Genomic DNA, 20,822 nt, shown 5'->3' on the forward strand with positions numbered 1-20,822 from the left:
CTCAACAGATGCAGAAAAAGCATTTGACAAAGTACAGCATCCTTTCCTGATCAAAACTCTTCAGAGTGTAGGGATAGAGGGTACCTACCTCAATATCATAAAAGCCATCTATGAAAAACCTACAGCAAACATCATTCTCAGTGGGGAAAAGCTGAGAGCTTTTCCCCTGAGGTCAGGAACGCAGCAGGGATGTCCACTCTCACCACTGCTATTCAACATAGTATTAGAAGTCCTAGCCACAGCAATCAGACAACAAAAAGAAATCAAAGGCATCCAAATCGGCAAAGAGGAAGTCAAACTCTCACTCTTGCAGATGATATGATACTGTATGTTGAAAACCCAAAAGACTCCACCCCAAAACTGCTAGAACTCATACAGGAATTCAGTCAAGTAGCAGGATATAAAATCAATGCACAGAAATCAGTGGCATTCCTATACGCCAACAACAAGACAGAAGAGAGACAAATCAAGCAGTCGATCCCATTTACCATTGCACCCAAAACCATAAGATACCTAGGAATAAATTTAACCAAAGAGACAAAGGATCTGTACTCAGAAAACTATAAAATACTCATGAAAGAAATTGAAGAAGACACAAAGAAATGGAAAAACGTTCCATGCTCATGGATTGGGAGAACCAACATTGTGAAGATGTCAATGCTACCTAGAGCAATCTACACATTCAAGGCAATCCCCATCAAAATACCATCCACTTTTTTCAAAGAAATGGAACAAATAATCCTAAAATTTGTATGGAACCAGAAGAGACCCCGAATAGTCAGAGGAATCTTGAAAAAGAAAAGCAAAGCTGGCAGCATCACAATTCCGGACTTCCAGCTCTATTACAAAGCTGTCATCATCAAGACAGTATGGTACTGGCACAAAAACAGACACATCGATCAATGGAACAGAATCGAGAGCCCAGAAATGGACCCTCAACTCTATGGTCAACTTATCTTTGACAAAGCAGGAAAGAATGTCCAATGGCAAAAAGACAGTGTCTTCAACAAATCGTGCTGGGAAAATTGGACAGCCACATGCAGAAGAATGAAACTGGACCATTCCTTACACCACACACAAAAACAGACTCCAAATGGTTGAAAGACCTAAACATGAGACAGGAGTCCATCAAAATCCTAAAGGAGAACACAGGTAGCAACCTCTTCAACCTCAGCCGCAGCACCTTCTTCCTAGAAACATCGCCAAAGGCAAGGGAAGCAAGGGCAAAAATGAACTATTGGGATTTCATCAAGATGAAAAGCTTTTGCACAGCAAAAGAAACAGTCCACAAAACCAAAAGACAACCGACAGAATGGGAGAAAATATATGCAAATGACATATCAGATAAAGGGCTAGTATCCAAAATCTATAAAGAACTTCTCAAACTCAACACCCAAGAAACAAATAATCCAGTCAAGAAATGGGCAGAAGACATGAACAGACATTTTTCCAAAGAAGACATCCAAATGGCCAACAGACCCATGAAAAAGTGCTCAACATCGCTCGGCATCAGGGAAATCCAAATCAAAACCTCAATGAGATACCACCTCACACCCGTCAGAATGGCTAAAATTAACAGGTCAGGAAACCACAGATGTTGGCGGGGGTGTGGAGAAAGGGGAACCCTCCTACACTGTTGGTGGGAATGCAAGCTGGTGCAACCCCTCTGGAAAACAGTATGGAGGTTCCTCAAACAGTTGAAAATAGAGCTACCATACGATCCAGCAATTGCACTACTGGGTATTTACCCCAAAGATACAAATGTAGGGATCCGAATGGGTACGTGCACCCCAATGTTTATAGCAGCAATGTCCACAATAGCCAAACTGTGGAAAGAGCCCAGATGTCCATCGACAGATGAATGGATAAAGAAGAAGTGGTATATATACACAATGGAATATTATGCAGCCATCAAAAGGAATGAGATCTTGCCATTTGCAACGACGTGGATGGAACTGGAGGGTGTTATGCTGAGTGAAATAAGTCAATCAGAGAAAGACATGTATCACATGACCTCACTGATATGAGGAATTCTTAATCTCAGGAAACAAACTGAGTGTTACTGGAGTGGTTGGGGGTGGGAGGGATGGGGTGGCTGGGTGATAGACATTGGGGAGGGTATGTGCTATGGTGAGCGCTGTGAATTGTGCAAGACTGTTGAGTCGCAGATCTGTACTTCTGCAACAAATATTGCAACATATATTAAGAAAAAAGAAAAAGAAGAAAATAGCAGGAGGGGAAGAATGAGGGAGAGTAAGTCCGAGGGGGAGACGAACCATGAGAGACTATGGACTCTGAAAAACAAACTGAGGGTTCTAGAGGGGAGGGGGGTGGGAGGATGGGTTAGCTCGGTGATGGGTATTAAAGAGGGCACGTTCTGCATGGAGCACTGGGTGTTATGCACAAACAATGAATCATGGAACACTACATCAAAAACTAATGATGTAATATATGGTGATTAACATAACATAAAAAAAAACTAATGATGTTCTGTATGGTGACTAACATAACATAAAAAAATAATAATAATAAATAAATAGTCCGGTGCTTAACTGACTGAGCCACCCAGGTGCCCCCACATTTGCCTTTTAAAAGTAGACCTCACTCTGGAACTTACTGAAACACCATGGAAAAGACAACTGTTAGCCTCATGGGCTATATACTTCCCTGATGATCATATGCAGGTACATGAACAAGATCTGGCATCTGTTTAGGGACCTGTTTTGTATGACCCCCAACCCTACACCCATCCTTTCTTTTTTTGTGTACTTAAACAACAACAACAACAACAACAACAACAACAACAACTAAGGTTGTAGAATTACAAAATTCCTTCCACCTTGGAACCTTAAGTTGGATGCCCTCAACTGATTTTAGTCCTTTGGGAGTCAATGTGTGTTGCTGCTTATTTAAATACAGTTCAGCTAGAGCTCCAAGAGTGGCCGGTATTTTAAAATAAGTATCTCATTTTTTTTAAATGAGGAGTAGGCACCTGAGCAGGGAACCTCGGGTGACTTAATTTAGTTCACCAGTGCCTACTCAATGGAAGAGCTGGGTTTTTATTCTTGAAGAGACTCATGGAAGGGCATGTTTCTTATAGGGTCACATACTAATTTTTTAAAAAGATTTATTTATTTGAGAGAGGAGAGAGCACATGGGGTGGGGGGGGCAGAGGGAGAGGGAGAGAGAGAATCTTAAGCAGACTCCCCCCCAATTCCCTGTGAGTGTGGAGCTCGACTAGTGGCTCATTCGATCTCATGACCCTGAGATCATGACCTGAGCCAAAACCAACTCAACAGACTAGGCACCCCTAGGTTCACGTAGTAATTTGTATAAAAATGTCCTTGGTGCAGCTTATGCCAAGTAATTATGAAAACTGTTCTTGAGTATCATGTGAAGGTTACGAAGTTGGAATAGGCAAGTCATGGGTGTGAAAGCTCTCATTTATCCACCTCATTTAATTTTTAGCTTTGTAGCTGACGTCTCTATTTTCCTATTTTAGGACAGCTGAAGTGTCCTGACACCCTTTCTTAAACCTGAATTTATGTATGGTGGGGCCATGCGAGATATTTTTTGTGATTTTTTTATTCCCCTTTTTGTATATGTAATATGAAGCAAAGGATGAAACATTGCTCTAATGGTTTAACAAAGGAGGAGAATGAAAGACCCTAATTTCTGGGTGGAGAAGTCAGTCTCCTTCAATGTGGAAAAGTAGATCAAGACTGTTCTCAAAAGTTCTTCTGTGTTATTGTACCTGACTTTAGGATCCAAATTTTTTTTTGGCCAAGTCATGCCTTTCCTCCCGGAATTGTAAGTGGGACGCAAGACTCGCCCTTTTTCACACTGCGAAGTACATATTGTTACAGAGAACATACCAGAGCCTTTCTCACTGTTAAGCAAATAATGCCTCATGAATATATGATCTATGCAGAAACTCCTGCAGTTTTACCTGCTGATGCTGGCTGTCTGTTGGAGAATAAATTTTGAATGTGTTCTTCTTCCTCCCACCCCCAAAAATAAAATAAATAAAAATAAAGTAGACCTCACTCAAGCTTATGAATAGATGCTCCATTTCTAATAATTAGAGAAATGCGAATGTGATTTTAAAAAATGAGATACTTTTTTCACTTACCAAAATGGCAAATATCAAACAGTTTGGGAATACTGTATGTTGGAGAAGTAGGTGCCCTCATATTGTTGGTGAACGTGGAGATTGGCATGACATCTAATGAGAGCAATCTGATCTTATTTATCAAAATTTTAAATTCACATACCCTATGACTCAAGTTCTATTTTTAATAATTTATCCTCCATGTGTATACTTTATATACACATTTCTGCCATATATGTGTGTTATATATGTCCATAGACATTCACATAGAGATATTTACTGCAACATTATTTGTAGCAGCAAAATACAGGAAACAAATCAAATATGCATCATTGGTACATATAGTACACTCATAAAATGGAACACTTTGTGCAAAGATTTAAAAAAAGAGACAGATTGCCTCTAGGCCTGTTGGCTAAGATCAAGGGTAAAAAATGAGATAGGTATGAATGTATTGACATATGAAAAGAGCTTATATAATAAATGTACTGACATATGGAAAGAGCTTCATGACATGTATTAAGAGAAAAAAGCCAAGTGCAGAACAGTGTGTGTGTAGTCTGTGTAAACATGCATATTCATATATGTATGTTTGTATATGTGTACAGCGTGTATTGAAGGCCACCCCAAAACTCGGAAGAGTGGTTCCCTTTGGTGAGGGGAACAGGAGCCTGGGAGTTCACGGTATGGGGTAGACACACTTCAAGTATTACTTCTTAATCTTTAGTCATATGCGTGTGTTACTTAAGACACACACGTACGCACAAATGAGCACTCAGGTTCTGCTGGGGGGAGCACAGAATGGAGGCAATTTGGTGGTCTCTATGAAATTATCAGAGCATTTACCCTTTCTGGGAGTGTATTCTAGCAGTATACCTGTCCACACACAAAATGACATATGTAAATGGCTATTCTTGGTAATTGGAAGATTGGGAATAAAAAAAGTGCCTATCATTAGGGGGCTGGTTAAATAGTAACAGTGTCTCCTCACAGCGGACTCCTATGACGCTCTTAAAGAATGAGGGAGCTCTCTATTAACTGATGGAGAAAGCTCTTCAGGAACTATGTGAAGTGCAAAATGCAAGGGGCAGAACAGTGCCTGGAATGTGCTACCTTTTGTGTAAAAAGAGGGGGAAATAGGAACAGACATATGTGCCCACAAAACATGCTAACATTTTCTTGAATTTGCATAGAGTCAATGGAAGGATACACAAGAAATTAAATTGGTTCTTAGCTGAGAGTAATATTCAAAATACATAACCAACCAATCAGAATAGAGGCTGGTCCCAAACCACCAGAACCAGTGAAAATCGGCCTTGCCTACAGGTGGAGAGTGCAGGGGGGAGGGGCGGAGGTGGTAGGAATAGAAGGATCACGGTAGACAGGAGGGGCGAGGACGGGAATGAGACTTCCCAATGTTCGCTTTCGATGATGTTTTAATTTTGGACCCGTGGGACCGTATTACCTATTTCAAAATAAAAATAAAAAATAAAATACAATGTCTTCTATATTCCCCAAAAGAACCTAGACAGAAAACAAACAAACAAACCCCAAAACACTATTAAATAAAATCTGACCTCAAGGAGAGCTCTGTGCTAATCAAAGGGAATGACTGTCTCAAAGGATACAATTTAGGTAACTTGAGGCTGACCAGCAGAAGGATATTTTAGGGAAGGTCACTTTTTCAAAATAAAGGTGGCATAATATGCCCCTCGCTGGGTCCAACACTCACCACTCTCTCCCCACCCAGTCCAGCTTGGGTGCTGGTGTTTATTCTAACATTTATTGAAAGACGTGTAGTCCTTGCCCTCTAAGAGGTCGTGGTCAGGTAATGTTCATTCCCATGATACCCTCAGCTTTTTAAGGATCCTTACCGTGTGACTCCTTAGAAGCTTGTCCCATTGGATAATTCCATTTCGCTCGGAGGCCGATGTGTGGTAGGTGCATGGAAGGGTAACGCTCTTTCCCCGGGCAGCCCGAAGAACATCCTGTGGGGTTTCCACAGAGATGGCATTGACAGTTGCCCAGACTGGAAAGAAAGTGGGAAATGGGAAGAAGTAAATGACATGGCAGAGCCACTCATTGCCCAGAGGACCTCTGAGGGAATGCCCAGTGACATTTTCCTCCTGCGACCACAACTAGACACACTACAACTGTGATCTTGGCCATGGCACACCCTCTGTTCTCCAAGACTGAAGTGAAGACGGTCGTGTGCCTTGGTCCACCCTACACCCATCCTGCAACATCACCAAGAAGTTAAATGCATTGTATGGTAGCTAAAAGCCCAGCTTTGAACCGCAGTCCCACCTCTTACAAGCTGTGTGAACTTTTCTCATCCATAAAATAAGAACACCAGTACTTCCCAGAGTTGTCGGGAGAACTTAGTGAGATAATATTTATAAATACATTTTTTTTTTTTTAGTCTCTGTCTCATAGAAAGCTCTTGGTAAATAATCCTCACCGCCTTTTTTTGTTGTGATGATAATGTAGTCCTACATTTAACAAATTTTTATGGAGCACTTAAATGTGGTAAGGAGTTTTATAAATAAGATTAAATGAAGGTAAAGAGATAGAGGGTATTCCCAGGTGAGTTTATTCTACATAAGTTTACCAGGAAAAGGTGAGAAAAGCAGTGTGACCACACCAGTATCTCCCATCATGTATATTCATCTTTCCACATGATGGTGACTCCTTCATCTGTGTCCCCTCCTCTTGAAAATGAGTAAGCGGGGACTACAGCATGAGGGGCACCATATGGCTTCTCATGCTAACTTGTAAGAGGCCATAAGATTTGCTTGGTCCTCTTGAGATGCTCCCTCTGAGAACCCAATAACATTCTGTGCAAAAGTGAAGGAGCCACATGGAAAGCCCACATGCAAGTATTTGGGACAGAGCGCCAGCTGAGGTCCCTTGGGAGAGCCAGCATCCATTCCCAGCATGTGGATGAGCATGCTCAGCTGTCTAGGAAAGCAGGGCTGAGCTGTCCTTGCAGAGCCTGCCCAGAGAGAAGATTCATGAGCAAAATATACACTGGCATTGTTTTAGGACACTAAGTTTTGGGGTGATCTGGTTTGTAGCAATAGATGGTTGAAACAGAAAGCCATGCAGATACCTGTCATGAGAACTTTCTAGGCAGAGTAAAGGTGGTCCATGTGAGGAAGAGCAAGGAAACCATGTGGTTGGAGGGGAGGGAGGAGGAGAGATGAGGCAGAGAGGTGGAGAAGTCTCAGGCCACCTTGGGCCTCATAGCCCATACTTAGGACTTCTCATTTTTCTTTGGAGGAGGTGGGAAGCCCTTGGAGGGATTTAAGCTCAGGTAATATACTTGACATACATTTTTAAAGGCGCATCCTGGCTGAAGTGAGGTGCAAGGAAGGAGGAGATTGGGGAACAGAGTGGAAGCAGGGCAAGCAAAGAAGAAGCTCTTCCAGTTGTGTAGGTGAGTGTTAATGGTGGCTTGGGCACAGGTCAGGGGAGTGGAGGTGGGGAGAAGTGATCCGAATTGGAATGCATATAGAAAGTAGAGCCAATGGGATTTGACTGCAGATTAGATTTGACATATTAGAGGAAAAGAGAAGTCAAGGATAGATAAGGGGTTTGGCTGAAACAACTGGAAGGATGGAATTGTCATTTATGGAGATGAGGAAGACCCAGAGGGGCAGGTTTTAGGGGGAAGATCAGGAGTTTGTCTGTGGACGTGTGAAGTTTGGGATGCTTATTAGACACTCAATAGAGGCGTTGAGGAGACAGTTCCCTGAGGAGGTCACTGGAGGCCAGAAGATGGGGAGGAAGACAGAGAAGCACACAAAGACAGGGAAGGTATTTGGGGACGGAGCCCTGGGGCACTACAGCGCTTAGTGGTGGAGAAAATGAGGAGAAACCAGCGAGGGAGAAGGCGAACTGGCCAGGGGGCTAGGAAGAGAGCCCAGGAAAAGTGGTTCCCAGTGGCCAAGCAGGAAAAGTGTTTCGTGAAAGCAAAGGGGGTCAGCTACGCCAAAGCTGCCGATCTGTTGGGCCGGGGAACTGGGAACTGAGGGATGACCGCTGGATGTGGTGACGTGGAAGGGACGAGGGGACCTCGGCCTGAGCAGATGCCATGGAGTGGAGATGGAGCCTGGCAAGATGGGCTCAAGAGCAAGTGGGATGAGAAGAGGGCAGTCTTTGCCAAAGGGACGCGGGGGTTAAAGGAGTCTGTGGGGTCAAGAGAGGTTTGTGCCTTTTAAAAATATATGTTTGATGATTTAAAAAAAATTTTTTTTGATCCTGCGGCCCTCATGTTTTTCTCTTCTATGCGATCTTTGCCTCTCAGCGGGTGTGACAAAAGTACCAGATGGGACACCTAATCTGCGACTAGACAAGTAGGAGCAGAGAAGTTCATTTCGAGAACCTTCCAACCACCTACCTCCCTTCCTCCTTCCTTGTGTGGGTCTACACTGGGTATCTCCTTTCTAGTGGTTCAGAAAAGGGTAGGTTCTGCCATCCTGCTGCAGCCTGAAAGCTGTGGGTGCCCCGTGCTCCAGAAAGATGCTTTCTCACCCTCGCCACTCCCCTGCTCTCTTCCTCCAGGCTGAGCCCTTCTCCTGTTCATGAAGAACATCCACCTGATGCCCAGCTAATTCCCCCGCAAGGGGCTACAAACGAATAGTTCAGGGTTGTGTTAACCTCCCTCAGGGTAGACAAACTGGGAGAGTGAGTGCTTTTCACCTCCAGGAAGAAATCAAAATCTCCCAGCACCAGAGTAGTTTGCTGAGGAAGAAGTTTAGAGCGCATTCACTGTCCCAGAGGAAATGTCCACTCTCCCCGGCAGAATCAGTACTCACAAGTACTCGCCTCCTAGGACTCCTGTCTCATGCAACTTTATTACACGCTACACCAGAGTGGTCAAATGCAGGAACCAAACTGCCCGGGCTGCCGTCCTCATTCTTAACTTTTTCTAACTGTGTGACCTTGGCCACCTTAATTAACTCTTCTGTGCCTCAGTGTTCTCAACTCTAAAACGAGGATAACAAGATTACCTAACAATATTGTGAGGGTTGAATGACTTACCATATTTAGCGGGCACATCATCTAGCCCGGCATGCAAGCCAGAACCATACCAGCACTCTCTACTGTCACGTCTTTCTGCTCTGCGACTCTGTTTTCTTCATCTCCACGTCCCCAGGGCTCAACAAAGTGCCTGACATAGGAGGTGCTCAAGTAAGTGGTCTTTGACAGCAAATACGTGAGTGACAGAGGATTTAAGCTTAAAAGATGGGGAGGACTCAAAACCAGAGAAACTTGTTGGAGAACCTGTCTTACAGATTGCTAGAAAATGTCCAAAAAAAAAAAAAAATCAAATAAAGGGTCAAGAGAGCCCCCAGAGCAAGATGCCTCAGAAGGAAATGACATAGGTCATTTTTTAAAAAGATTTTATTTATTTATTTGAGAGAGAGAGTAAGAGACAGAGATAGCGAGAAAGAGCATGAGTGGGGAGAACAGGGAGAAGCGGCTCCCCGCTGAGCAGGGAGCCCGATGTGGGGCTCGATCCCAGGACCCTGGGATCATGACCTGGGCTGAAGGCAGATGCTTAACCGACTGAGCCACCCAGGCGTCCCGAGAGAGGTCATTTAACCTCCCTAAGAGGGCGTGGTGTGGGGACCCCCGGCCCCAAGCCTTGCTGATTGCTTGTAAATAACGAAGGTTTGTTAAGAAGATAATAAACCATCTCTTGAGAGCTAACCAGAAAGTAATACATCCAAGGAGGATAATGAAATGCTTGCGGCATACACAGCACATTATGGGAACCCTTGGGAAACTGGCAGTTAATGCCTCCACTCAGGCAAATCCATTTGCTCAGAGAAACCACATTCTTAGGGAGGAAGGGCTGGAGGCCAGAGGTGTCCCAGCCTGCCCTAGGACGAGGCCGGGGCTCTTCGCTGAGAAAATAGGGGGCCCCTGGCTGGGGAGGGGCAGTTCACACAAGCGGGCTGGGTCGTCCTACCTCCGCTGGGGTCGGTGCAGGGCTGCGTGGCTGGAACTCAGTTCTGGATGGATGTTTAGGAATCTGCAAATGCCAATCAATTCAATGCATTGTTCCTAAGGTCGTGGTCCTAGGCCCCCCTAGCAAGGCACTGGGAAAGTGATCAGAGGCATGTTCACGAGCCACCTCTTCCAGAAAGCGCTGGGACCATCCCAGCCCAGCTTGCAGGCTCGCAGGCTTTCCGGAGCTGCGTCTGGTGGCACTCTGCACGCGCACACAATTCTCACGTCGCTGGGGTTTGGGGCAAGGGGGCCTCCTCCTCTCAGCGGAGAGTATGCCCCTTCTAGCAGGGTCTGTGTCTTGAGTTTCTCTTGTGTCTACTCTTTGACAGTTCCTACCTCAAGGTTTCTAGAGAGCTGGGTGCTGATAAGACCTTGTGGATTCGGGGGCCTGGGGCACAGGCCCTGCCCAGGAAGCAGGCAGAGGTCACTGTCAGTCAGCCGCCTAATGGAGCCTAATTAAGTGTTAAGTGCAAGGGTTAAGGAAGTAAAGTGGAGAAGTTGGGGGGGGGCTGTGCCACCTGAAGAAGGCTTGTAAAAGAAAGGCTTACCAAGGAGGTGGGACTTGAAATTGCCCCCAAGGGAGTCACTTCACTACGTTGAACTTGTATATGTAAGAAAATAAAGCAGAATGCACAACTGTCTATACAACAGCATCCCATTCCACATAATCACAGAGAGAGAGCAAATTCTAGAAGAAAATATACCAAAACAGAGTATTAATAACAGTTACCTCTGGATTCTGGGATCATGGATAAATTTTGTATTGGATACAATATTTTTATTTTCCAAATGTTCTGTAGTAAACATGTGTTACTTTTGTAATCACAAAGCCATGTTACAGTTTTATAAATCAAGCTGGACTTGAGGAAGCAGAAACAGGAAGGGCAGCCTATTTTGCCAAGGAGCTCACCTAACACAGGGAAATGAAAAAGCTGAAATGAGGGGCGCCTGGGTGGCTTAGTCGTTAAGCATCTGCCTTCGGCTCAGGTCATGATCCCGGAGTCCTGGGATCGAGTCCTGCTCAGCGGGAAGCCTGCTTCTCCCTCTCTCACTACCCCCTGCTTGTGTTCCTGCTCTCACTGTCTCTCTCTGCCAAATAAATAAATAAATAAATAAATAAATAAATAGAAGAAGCTGAAATGAGAGGGCCTTGAGAAAGTTTCTTTAGTCTCCTTTGGGTTGGAAGACGGGGAGACTTACGCAGGTTTGTAGATTATAGGGAAGGAGCTCCTAGAAAGGAAGACACTGAAAATAGAAGAGAAGCCAGATGGAGCAAGACTCCAGCCTGGGTGAGAAGGGAAGTGGGGGGAGGGTTCAGGGCAGAGTGGAGGACCAGTTTTGCTCACAGCAAGTGTAACCTGTTTCCATGTGTGCCGAGAGATAAGTCCCTAAGTGGGAGCATCTGTCTGTCACTGTGTTCTGCCCATGCCAGGTGTTTAGGGCATCCCTGACTCAACCAAGGCCGAAACGAGGAAGCAGCCCGGAGGTCACCGGGTGGCAGAGAGGAGGAAGGAGGCAGGTTCCGAGCATGACAGGTGGTGCTCCGGGCAGAGGGGGCTGCTCCAGGGACAGGGTGATCTGGGAACAGAGACAAGCTCGGCAGGCAGAGAGGAGACGGGGACAAAACCTGTGCTCTGCCAGCATGGAGTAGTTTAAGGGACAACTCTCTTTACCGACCTCCAAGTCAAGCATGTCCTCCACCAACTGTCTCAGGACTGAAATCACCACTGAAGCTGCTGCTAAAATCCAAGTGCTATCTGGGAGGGAGGGAAGGCACACCTGAGTGACTCCCTTTCCCTTGCAGGACAAACTCATTTCCCTAATCCGTCCCTCTTATCCGTCAAACCCTAGAAAGGGACTCAGAATGGGTAACTTTTGATAGAAGCATCTGAGATTAGGAAGTTGAGGCTTGGAGAGAAGCTGGAACTGCGTAGAGAAAGAGGGAAAGGAAGAAAGGCAGGATAGGAGACACTAAAAGCAAACCAGCTTGCTGCCTAGTGAGGTTCAAAAGGGTAGGTTCTCATTCATTAACACCCATAAAGCAAATGACTGCTGGGCACCTGTGTTGCAGGGATGGAGCTGGACTCTGGGGAGAAAATGACAAGCAGAGACACACCCAGCCCCTGCTCTCATAGCATTCGGTTCTTCTGGCTGAGTCAAACTGGAATGAATAATCCCGGAGAAAAAAAATGTAAAACCACCATGGACACAAGTGTTACACATTCGATGATGACAGGATATAACAAAAGATTTGCAGATGGGAAGCAGTTGTCCTAAGAAAGGGCCTATTGAGCTGACGTTGGAAGATGAGCAGGAGTGAACCATGCGAAAATTGGAGAAGAGGTGGGTAGAGAGAGAAAGCACTGTGCAGAGGTCAGGGCATGGAGAAGGTGGGGCACATTCCAGAAAGTAAAAGAAGCCAGTCTGTAGCAAGAACAAGGCTGTTCTGCGATGCAATTCTGGAATTCCAGAATTCTGTGGGTCCAGAAATGTGGGATGGGTCCGACTCTAATTGGCCATGACACAATTTGAGGGTTTTGGTTGTGTGTGTGTGTGTGTGTGTGTGTGTGTGTGTGTGTGTGTGTGTGTCCCCTGCTATCTGCATTGATGGTTTATTTGAAACAGTTCTAAATATGAGGGTTCTTTCTTGCATCAAGTGAATGAAGACTCAAGGTGGGAGAGGAAGGGTACTTATTAGTTTGAACTGCCTTGAAAGGCAGTTTATCTTTCTATAAATACATTAGGAGAAAAGTGAAGAACCCACTGATAGCAGGAAAAAGCATCTTCTAGGGTCTAGCATGAGTCTAGAGAGGTACTCAGTTATTGTGCATTTCCATTGTTTTTCCACAGCAGAACATAGAGCGAAACTTGGGAACATGCATGCCTGAAGCCAGGTCACTCTTATGTTCCATAACTATGCTGTTTGTGGGGCTGTTGTTGCCACAGTAGTTGCCCTTGCCCAGACAAATGGGCGTTGGTCTGTTCCTACAAATCTTTATCTCAGTCTTCATGGCAAGGAAGGCACTGCCATGTGCTCTCAGTCTCCCGTCCAAGGTTCCTGGTTTGGTTGACAAACAACATCCCCCCAATACAACTTTTGTCATCACAACTTGAGATGTGATGACTGGTTTCAGCCCAAGGAACCCGGGGGTGAGCATCAAAGGGACAAGTAGCCAATTTATTTGCGATATCAGCATGATCTGTAAGTTTCTTCTGCCCATCCGAGAGCTCCGTGGAGACACAGACGCCCTCACACCACAGCCGGGCCCCAGCAATATTCACTTCCGGCCCCTGATGTTGGGCCATTAGGCCCCACTTCCTGTGTCAGGCAGGTGGGCTCTGGCCTGAGGGGAGGGGGCGGGTGGTGCTGGCATCTAGGCCAACGGCCTCACAGGTCCCCCTCTCCGGCCCTTCCCCCTCCTAAGGCGCCCGTCTCCTCGGGTCCGTCGTCTTCTGGCCCCCAGCGCGGCAGCACCGCTGCGGGCTGGGACTCACGCTCCCTTCCCCACGCTCCGCGGCGGCCATATTAGGAAAGAGAAGGAGAACCTGGAAATGGGCGCGAAGAGGCGACGGAAGCAGTGAGAGGTCAACTGCTGGTCGGGAAAAAGCCTTGTTTGTGGCAGCTGTCCACATAGAAGAGTAATTTCGATTTTGAGGGTAGAGAAGAGGAATATTATAAAGGAGATAAGCAGGCAGAAGAGCCTGTATCACCAGGGACAGAGATCTAGTTGTTTTGTTTAGCATGCGGTGTAGAATCTCACAAGTCAGTGAGGTATCTGAGGATACTTGGCAGGATGGACGCCCAAGTCGGACGACAGGGAGTCTCAGAGTTGAGGAGAGAGCTCATAAAAAGAGTTGGAGAGGAAAAGAGGACCATATACATTGTGAGCCTTTGTTCCGTAACTGTGATACCTGAAAGAAAGAGAAAGAGAGAGAAAGAAAGAAAAGAAGAAGAAAAAGAAAACTATGTAGCAGTAGTTCTTACCCCCAGGTTGTTTAGGAAAACTAGGCCCCAAAGTGGGTGAAAGGTTAAATGGCAATATAACAGATGCCAAAGAAGTGGTTGAGACTATAAATTCCTATTAGGAAGAAATCAGTGGGGCCCCAAGTGACCTGGGAAGGCTTTCATGGGGGAAAGGGATTCGTGGCCTTTGAAGATTAGACAGGAAACAAGGAAGGTGTGGATACTCCAGGTAGAGGTGCTGATAATATTTTTCCAAACCAAGGGGTAAAAGATGTGATCTGACAAAAATTTTTGAACTATCCAACGTATAGGAGTCAGTCTGGGAGATCAGTCAGGGTGCCAAAATACTGGGGTACAGGGAGCACTTCAGTGGTTTCTAGAACTTAAGTATAACTTAGGAGAACCCGTCCTCATGATTTGAGTCTTTATTCTGGTGCTAGTGGGAAATCACTGAAGAGCTTTAAGTAGGGGGAGTGACGTGGTCACAATTTTATTTTAAAAGATCGTTCTGGCTCCAGCGTGGAGAACAGAGAGAAGGGGCAAAACAGTCACGCAAGGCCAGTGAGAGGCTATGGAAGCCGCCGAGGGGAGGCAGTCACGTCAGCTAGGCAGCAGAGAGACAGAGAAAAGGGAACAGATTCAAAAGATGTAAGAGCTAAAATTGTCAGGGCACGGTGATGACTTGAAGGTGTAGCTGAGGAAGAAGGAAGTATCGGGTGATATGGGGATCCTAAAGTATGATCTCCAAATACTTTGAAACTCCTCTCATCAAGAGGTGAAGTTCATGTCCCTTTCCTTGAGTCTGGGTTCTGTGACTCCCTGGCCAGTAAAACATGCTGGAAGCGATGCTGGGTCAGTATCTGGGCCTAGACCTTAAGGTACTGGCAGCTTCCATTTTCTTTCTCTTTAGAACTTTGCTCTTAGAATCCAGCTGCCATGCTGTGAAGATGCCCAAACTTCCTTGTGGAGAGGCCCACAAGGAGAGGACCCAGAGTTAGCACCAACTTGCCGGCTAGGGAGTGCACCATCTTGGAAGTGGGTCTTCCAACCCCAGTCAAGTCACCCCAAGTGATGTTGCACGGAGCAAGGACTGTCCCCATCAAGCCCCATACAAATTGTAGATTGGTGAGCAAAATAAATTATTTTATCATTTTCAGTTTCAGGGTAGTTTATTACATACCAGTGGAAACACTGTAACAGAGGACTGCTAGGTTTCTGGCTTTCATTTGAGGGATGGATGGGAGTCGTTTATGCTGCAGAGACCGCTGAAAAAGCCCAGGTTGGGGGAAAAGATTATGAGTTTGCTTTTCAGCTTGTGAGTTTGCAGTGCTTCTGAGCCATTTAACTTGAGAGGTCATGTTAATGACCTCAGGATGCCTGGGTGGCTCGGTGGGTTAAGCATCTACCTTCAGCTCAGGTCGTGATCCCAGAGTCCTGGGAACAAGCCCTGTATTGGGCTCCTTGCTCATCGGGGTCTGCTTCTCCCTCTGCCTGCCTCTATCTCTCTCTCTGACAAATAAATAAAATCTTAAAAAAAAAAAAGGTTGAGAGGTCATGTGGGCTGGACTGTTGGGTTTGTGGGTGTGTAGCTCAGGAGGGAGGTTGGGTTGGAAGACGGAAATTGTGAGTCAACTGGAAACCGGTGTCACCTAAAGATGTGGATGTGGATCTAGAGTGAAAATAGAAGTGGGTCTTGGTGTGGGGAACTCTAACATTTCCTAGTGGGCAGAGGAGAATGAAGCTGCTTTCAGGAGGAGGAGGAGAACCAGGAGAGGGTGTATCACCCAGCCGATAGAAGTTTCAGGAAGGAGGGAGGGAGGGATTACCAGGGTAAAGTGCTGCCAGGAATACAAGAACAGGCTGAGCCAGGCACACTTTCCTCCAGGCCTCCCAGGGACCAACATCACAGTAAGCAGTATGGCTGGGTTACCCAGAAGCCTGGGGATGGGCCTGGGGGACAAAGGCAAGATGAGGCTCACACCTGCGTCCACAAACCAGTTCCTCCCTGGAGCCTTGTTTCTTAAACAGTAGTCCCTAAATCAGCATCATCATCCCTTGGAAGCTTGTTAGAAATGCAGACTCTCGGGCCCTGCCCTACGGAATCAGTCTGCGCATACACTTGGGTCCCTGAGTTGAGTCACCAAATCAGGCGCTGGACAGTAACTCAGGGAAGCCGCCAGATGGCGCAAAACTGAATCGAGTCACCAGCGGAGGATCAGCCCGGGCGCCAGAGGTGACTGATTACACCTACTTTCCCTCAAGTTTCCAGATCTAACTCTAAATGTAGCCTGCACATCAGAATCGCCTGGGTAACGCCTCAGTTCAGGAACTTGGACACCTAGATCCCAGCAAAGGCCCCCCCAACACACACACTATGGATCAAGCATCCATGGATTTATTGAAATATCTTTAGATGGGGGAGAAAAATATATTTTCCTATCTTGTGTATTTTGGGATGATAGATTCCTTTATTTCTCTGTGTAAAGCAGTGCCTTCCTCAGTTTTTCTAATTTAACCTTCAGAAAGGTTTCCTCTAGTTCCAGGAAGGAGGGGCTTTTTTTGTTTGTGTCTTTTATCAAGTTTTCAAAGATTTTAGTGACTCCAGGCAGAGTTGCTTATGGACTTTTTATTCCTCTGGTGGGTTCCTACTTTGTGCAACTACTTCCATCACATCAAGTCTCATGGAGTCTAGTGGCTGGAAAAATTCCCGGAATGGAAGAGCTTTAGTTCTCTGCGCAAGTTGGGGTGTTTTCTCTAGCAGCCTTTGGGAGGGCTGATAACTCAGGGCTCATCCACAGTGACTCTGACTTGGCACCCTTCTACCAGATCCCAGCACTCAGGCTATGGATTACCAAAGTGTACGAATTCTCTGTAACTTACACTTGCCCACACTAATAATATCAACAGCAATAATAATAACCGGTGTTTATTGAATGCTTATTATGTGCCAGGCACTGTTCCAAGATCTTTACATTTACAAACTCATTTACTATCCATAACAACCCTGTGGGAGGCACACTGCATTTTTGCACGTTACGGATTACCCTCTCCGTTTCACAGAGTGGGAAACTGAGGTTTCTGAAGGTTAACTAATTTGCCCCGGGTTTAAAGTCAGTGCAGGAACAAGGCTGCCCCTCTCAATGCCTGTGAGGCAGTAGAGCGAGGTGATAGGAGGGGGTGGGGACACCTGCTCGAGAAGGGTGAAGTATTCTGTCACTGACAGTGTTTAGAATTATCAGGCTGATTTTCAGTTGGTTTTAGGATTGTTTTTAGATTTTCTAATGTATTGCCTTCTATTTGAGTCCCTTCCATACGTGATATCTTCTGCCTCCCCAAAGTCTGTTGAGTCCTAGGGCCCACTGGCTCATCAGCTGGGTGTTGCTCTGCCCAGGACATCAGCAAAATCTAGGTTATTACTGTGCAGGTTCAGATGGAGAAAGGAAGAAAGGCAAAGGCCAATAGGTCCTCTGGAACCCAGCTCAAGCTCCACCTCCTTCAAGAAGCCCTCCCTCATTTCCCTGCTCCTCCCTCTGGTGTGCTCTCCTGAGATGCTGTGGGGAGGATCACCCCGTTGCTCTTAGGTGTGACCTTTGAACACCCTCATTGCTCACTTGCACAAAGCAATGGCTAACGGCTATTCTCTCCCCAGGTGTTTCCAGTTGGCAAATTGTCTGCATGCCCCGAGCTGGCCACTGACCCGGCCACCAACCCAATCTCCCCCTGCCCCACTGCTCCAGCCCCTTCCCCTTAGTGTAAGGTATGGAGGCTAAGGTGGTGGGCACGTGAATCTGGACTGGGCAGTCTGGGAGGGTGGAGGGATGGGGATGGGGGCAGAAAACACACATGAGCCTGAACACAGGCCCAAAAACTGGTTCCATTGGAGAAGTTCACCCCAGGGCCACGTGCCTTCTCAAAGGAAGAGGGAAAATGTGCAGGCAATTCAGAGTTAAGGCCACTTTTCATTCTAAGCTGAGCTGGGGGAGCATTTGCTTTATAGAGTTTTTTCCCAGGCCCAAAATGCGCTGGTTGCAGCCAGACCGCAAATGCAAGGATGTGTACTGGGGGGGTGGCGGGTGGGGGGAGACATCCCTGGCAAGACTTGCAGCTCTGAAGAAGAGGATCAGAGTGTCCCTGGCCTGGTCCGGGGAGGATGGCCGTTTCCTTGCAGCCTCCCTCCCTGGGGACTTGAAGTACCCTGACTGACACCTGCACCAGCTACGTGCTCAGTAAAGAGGTTTGGAGGAGGGAAAGAACCAACCAGACCCTCCAGCCTGAGCAGGAGGGCATCTCTGCCGCCAGTCATTTGGGTCTCGGTGCGGGGGGGGGGGGGGGGCTTGAGCCAGACTGAGCTGATGGATCTTTCCCAGGTCTACCTCTAAGCCTTGGCCCAGCCCTTCCCCAGCACCTCCACCTAAGGTCTCAAAGGACAGGTTTTGAGCGTTGGGAGGAGTGGGGTCTGCTGGGCAGGCAGGCCAGCTGGCCCTGGGGCTTGCTGTAGGGGCTGAAAAGTGAGGTCTGAATCAGAGCCTCCTTGATCCCACTTCCCAGGCCTTGGGGCTCCTAAATTTCCCAGGAAAACTCTTTACCTCCTCCCCATTCTTACCAGATCCCTGAAGCTTGCAACAGTTTCTAAACTGCAGGCCGATGGGATTTCTCAGCATAGCCAAATACAATGAATTATAGATACTCCTCAAATTCCCCCAACCCCAACCTGTCAACTTCCATTCTCCACTCTACTTCTTCCCTGTGCCCAGTACCCTTACTGCCAAGGCCTCCGTCTGAACCCGTGAACACTCCGTGGGCCCCACGCAACCACTTTGCTATTTTTAAAAGCACTCGATTTGGATTTAACCATTATATCAACAAATGTCTGATTTCTATTTTGTGGCGCTTCCCCATCTTCCCGGTTTTCAATGACCAGAGTTATCAGAAGGGGTGAAGAGCTTTGACCTTTGGAAAGGGCCTTTCTAGTTTTTGAAGGGTTTGTGTCTTCTCTTGCTCTGGGAATGATACTAAGTTGTGTTGCTCTTCTGCCTTGGTTTCCCCATACATGATAGGGCAGTTACCACTTTTACCACCGCCTTTTTCTCTAGTTTTAAGGCAGTGGTTAAAATCCCAGGTAGCGAACGTATCTAGAGCCACACATCCTGGATTTTCCGGGACAACCTTGATTTCAAATACTTTGTCCCTATTGTCAGATCTGGTGTCAGATCTTGTGATTCGATTTGGGATCAGAGTTAATGGTCTTGAAAATTTGTGAATTATTCCTTCCAGAAATGGGCTGGAATTTTATTGGTTGATATGCATATACAAACCATTCTGCTGCCGGGGCACTGGCCTGCACAGCAGAACCTGTGGTTCTGCCCAGAGGGAATGCAGCCGTTTTACTGGCGGTCATCCCTGGGGGGTGTCTGCACTCAGTCAGCACTCAGTCCCCTTGTCTCACCCCCCCACCCCCAGGCGCCAGACAGGGGAGGGGCTTACTCACCGGCCCAGACCCAGAGCGTGCACAGCACAGGCTGCATCTTTCCCACCATGGTCTCGCTTCCTCTGTGCCCCAAGCCCAGCCTGGCAGGGAGGGGCCACGGGCAGGTCTGGGCTGGCTAGTTAAAGTCACAGTGGCCTCTGGCCTGGCCCAGCCCTCTGTCCCTGTGGTTTCCCTTTTCCCGTATACCTTTGTCCAGCCTGCCCCCCGCAACCAACTGCTCAGTGGGACTGGCAGGTGAGCTCACCTATGGGCCTAGACTCGTGCTCTGCCTACTCCCCCAGAGGCCCCAAGAGGAACCTTCCCCATCTTCACCTGTCCCTCCCCACCTTTTCTCCACTTAGCGGGTGTACAAAGTCCTGCGCTTCTCACCAAGGTGTGGGCTTCGGTAACAGGAAATTACCATCTCGTCATAAAAAGGGCATGATCTCAGAGGCAAGTTTTCGAAGCCAATAAAAAAAGGGTGTTGCCCACAATTGCTGGAAGGCTCCCACGCACAGTAGGATCTGTTCTTCTATTTCCCTCCCTTTCCTACAACCCCCACCCCACCCATGCTACAGACAGATGCATAAAGAAGACAGGACGTCTCTATGCTCGGAGAGTTGGTAATTTGGTTGGGGAGATAGAGATTACACAAGTAAACAAAGAAGACAATCCTGGAAAAAACCAGACCAACTTGCCTCAGTTTGCTGAGACTACTATAAGTAATGCTGCAATAAATATAGGGGTGCATGTATCTTTTCTGATTAGTGTTTTCATTTTCTTTGGGTGTATATTCAGTAGTGGAATTACTGAATCATATGGTATTTCTATTTTTAATTTTTTCAGGAGCCTCCATACAGTTTTCCACAGTGGCTGTACCAACAGTGCAAGAGGGTTCTTTTTTCTCCACATCCTTGCCAACACTTGTAATTTGTTGTCTTTTTTTTTTTTTTTAATTTTAGCCATGCTGGCATGTGTAAGATGATATCTCATTGTGGGTTTTGATTTGCATTTCCCTGATAATGAGTGATGTTGAGCGTCTTTTCATGTCTGTTGGCCATCCATATGTCTTCTTTGGGAAAATGATATTCAGGTCCTCTGTGCATTTTTTAATCAGGTCATTTTTTTTTTTGGTGTTGAGTTATATAAGTTCTTTATATATTTTGGATATTAACCCCTTTTAGGATTTATCCCTTGCAAATACTTTCTCCCAATCAGTAAGTTGCCTTTTCATTTTTTTGATGGTGTTTTTTGCTGTG

General features: G+C 46.5%; 1 protein-coding gene across 1 annotated transcript in view; it reads right to left on the reverse strand.

The window, feature by feature from the left end:
• The window catches only part of GPA33 (glycoprotein A33), a 45,214-nt gene extending 25,412 nt beyond the window's left edge, over positions 1-19,802 (reverse strand). The window contains exons 1-2 of the mRNA XM_025878021.2: positions 19,585-19,802; positions 5,986-6,140 (exon numbers count right to left, since the gene is read on the reverse strand). Coding sequence (XP_025733806.1) covers positions 5,986-6,140; positions 19,585-19,633 — 204 coding nt within the window. The 5' untranslated portion in view covers positions 19,634-19,802. The remainder of the gene's footprint in view (positions 1-5,985; positions 6,141-19,584) is intronic.
• Between the last annotated feature and the right edge of the window lie 1,020 nt (positions 19,803-20,822).

Source organism: Callorhinus ursinus, unplaced genomic scaffold (genome assembly GCF_003265705.2).
Source record: "Callorhinus ursinus isolate GAN/ISIS: 27379988/994484 unplaced genomic scaffold, GSC_fseal_2.0 scaffold13, whole genome shotgun sequence".
In the NCBI taxonomy this organism is placed as follows: Eukaryota; Metazoa; Chordata; class Mammalia; order Carnivora; family Otariidae; genus Callorhinus; species Callorhinus ursinus.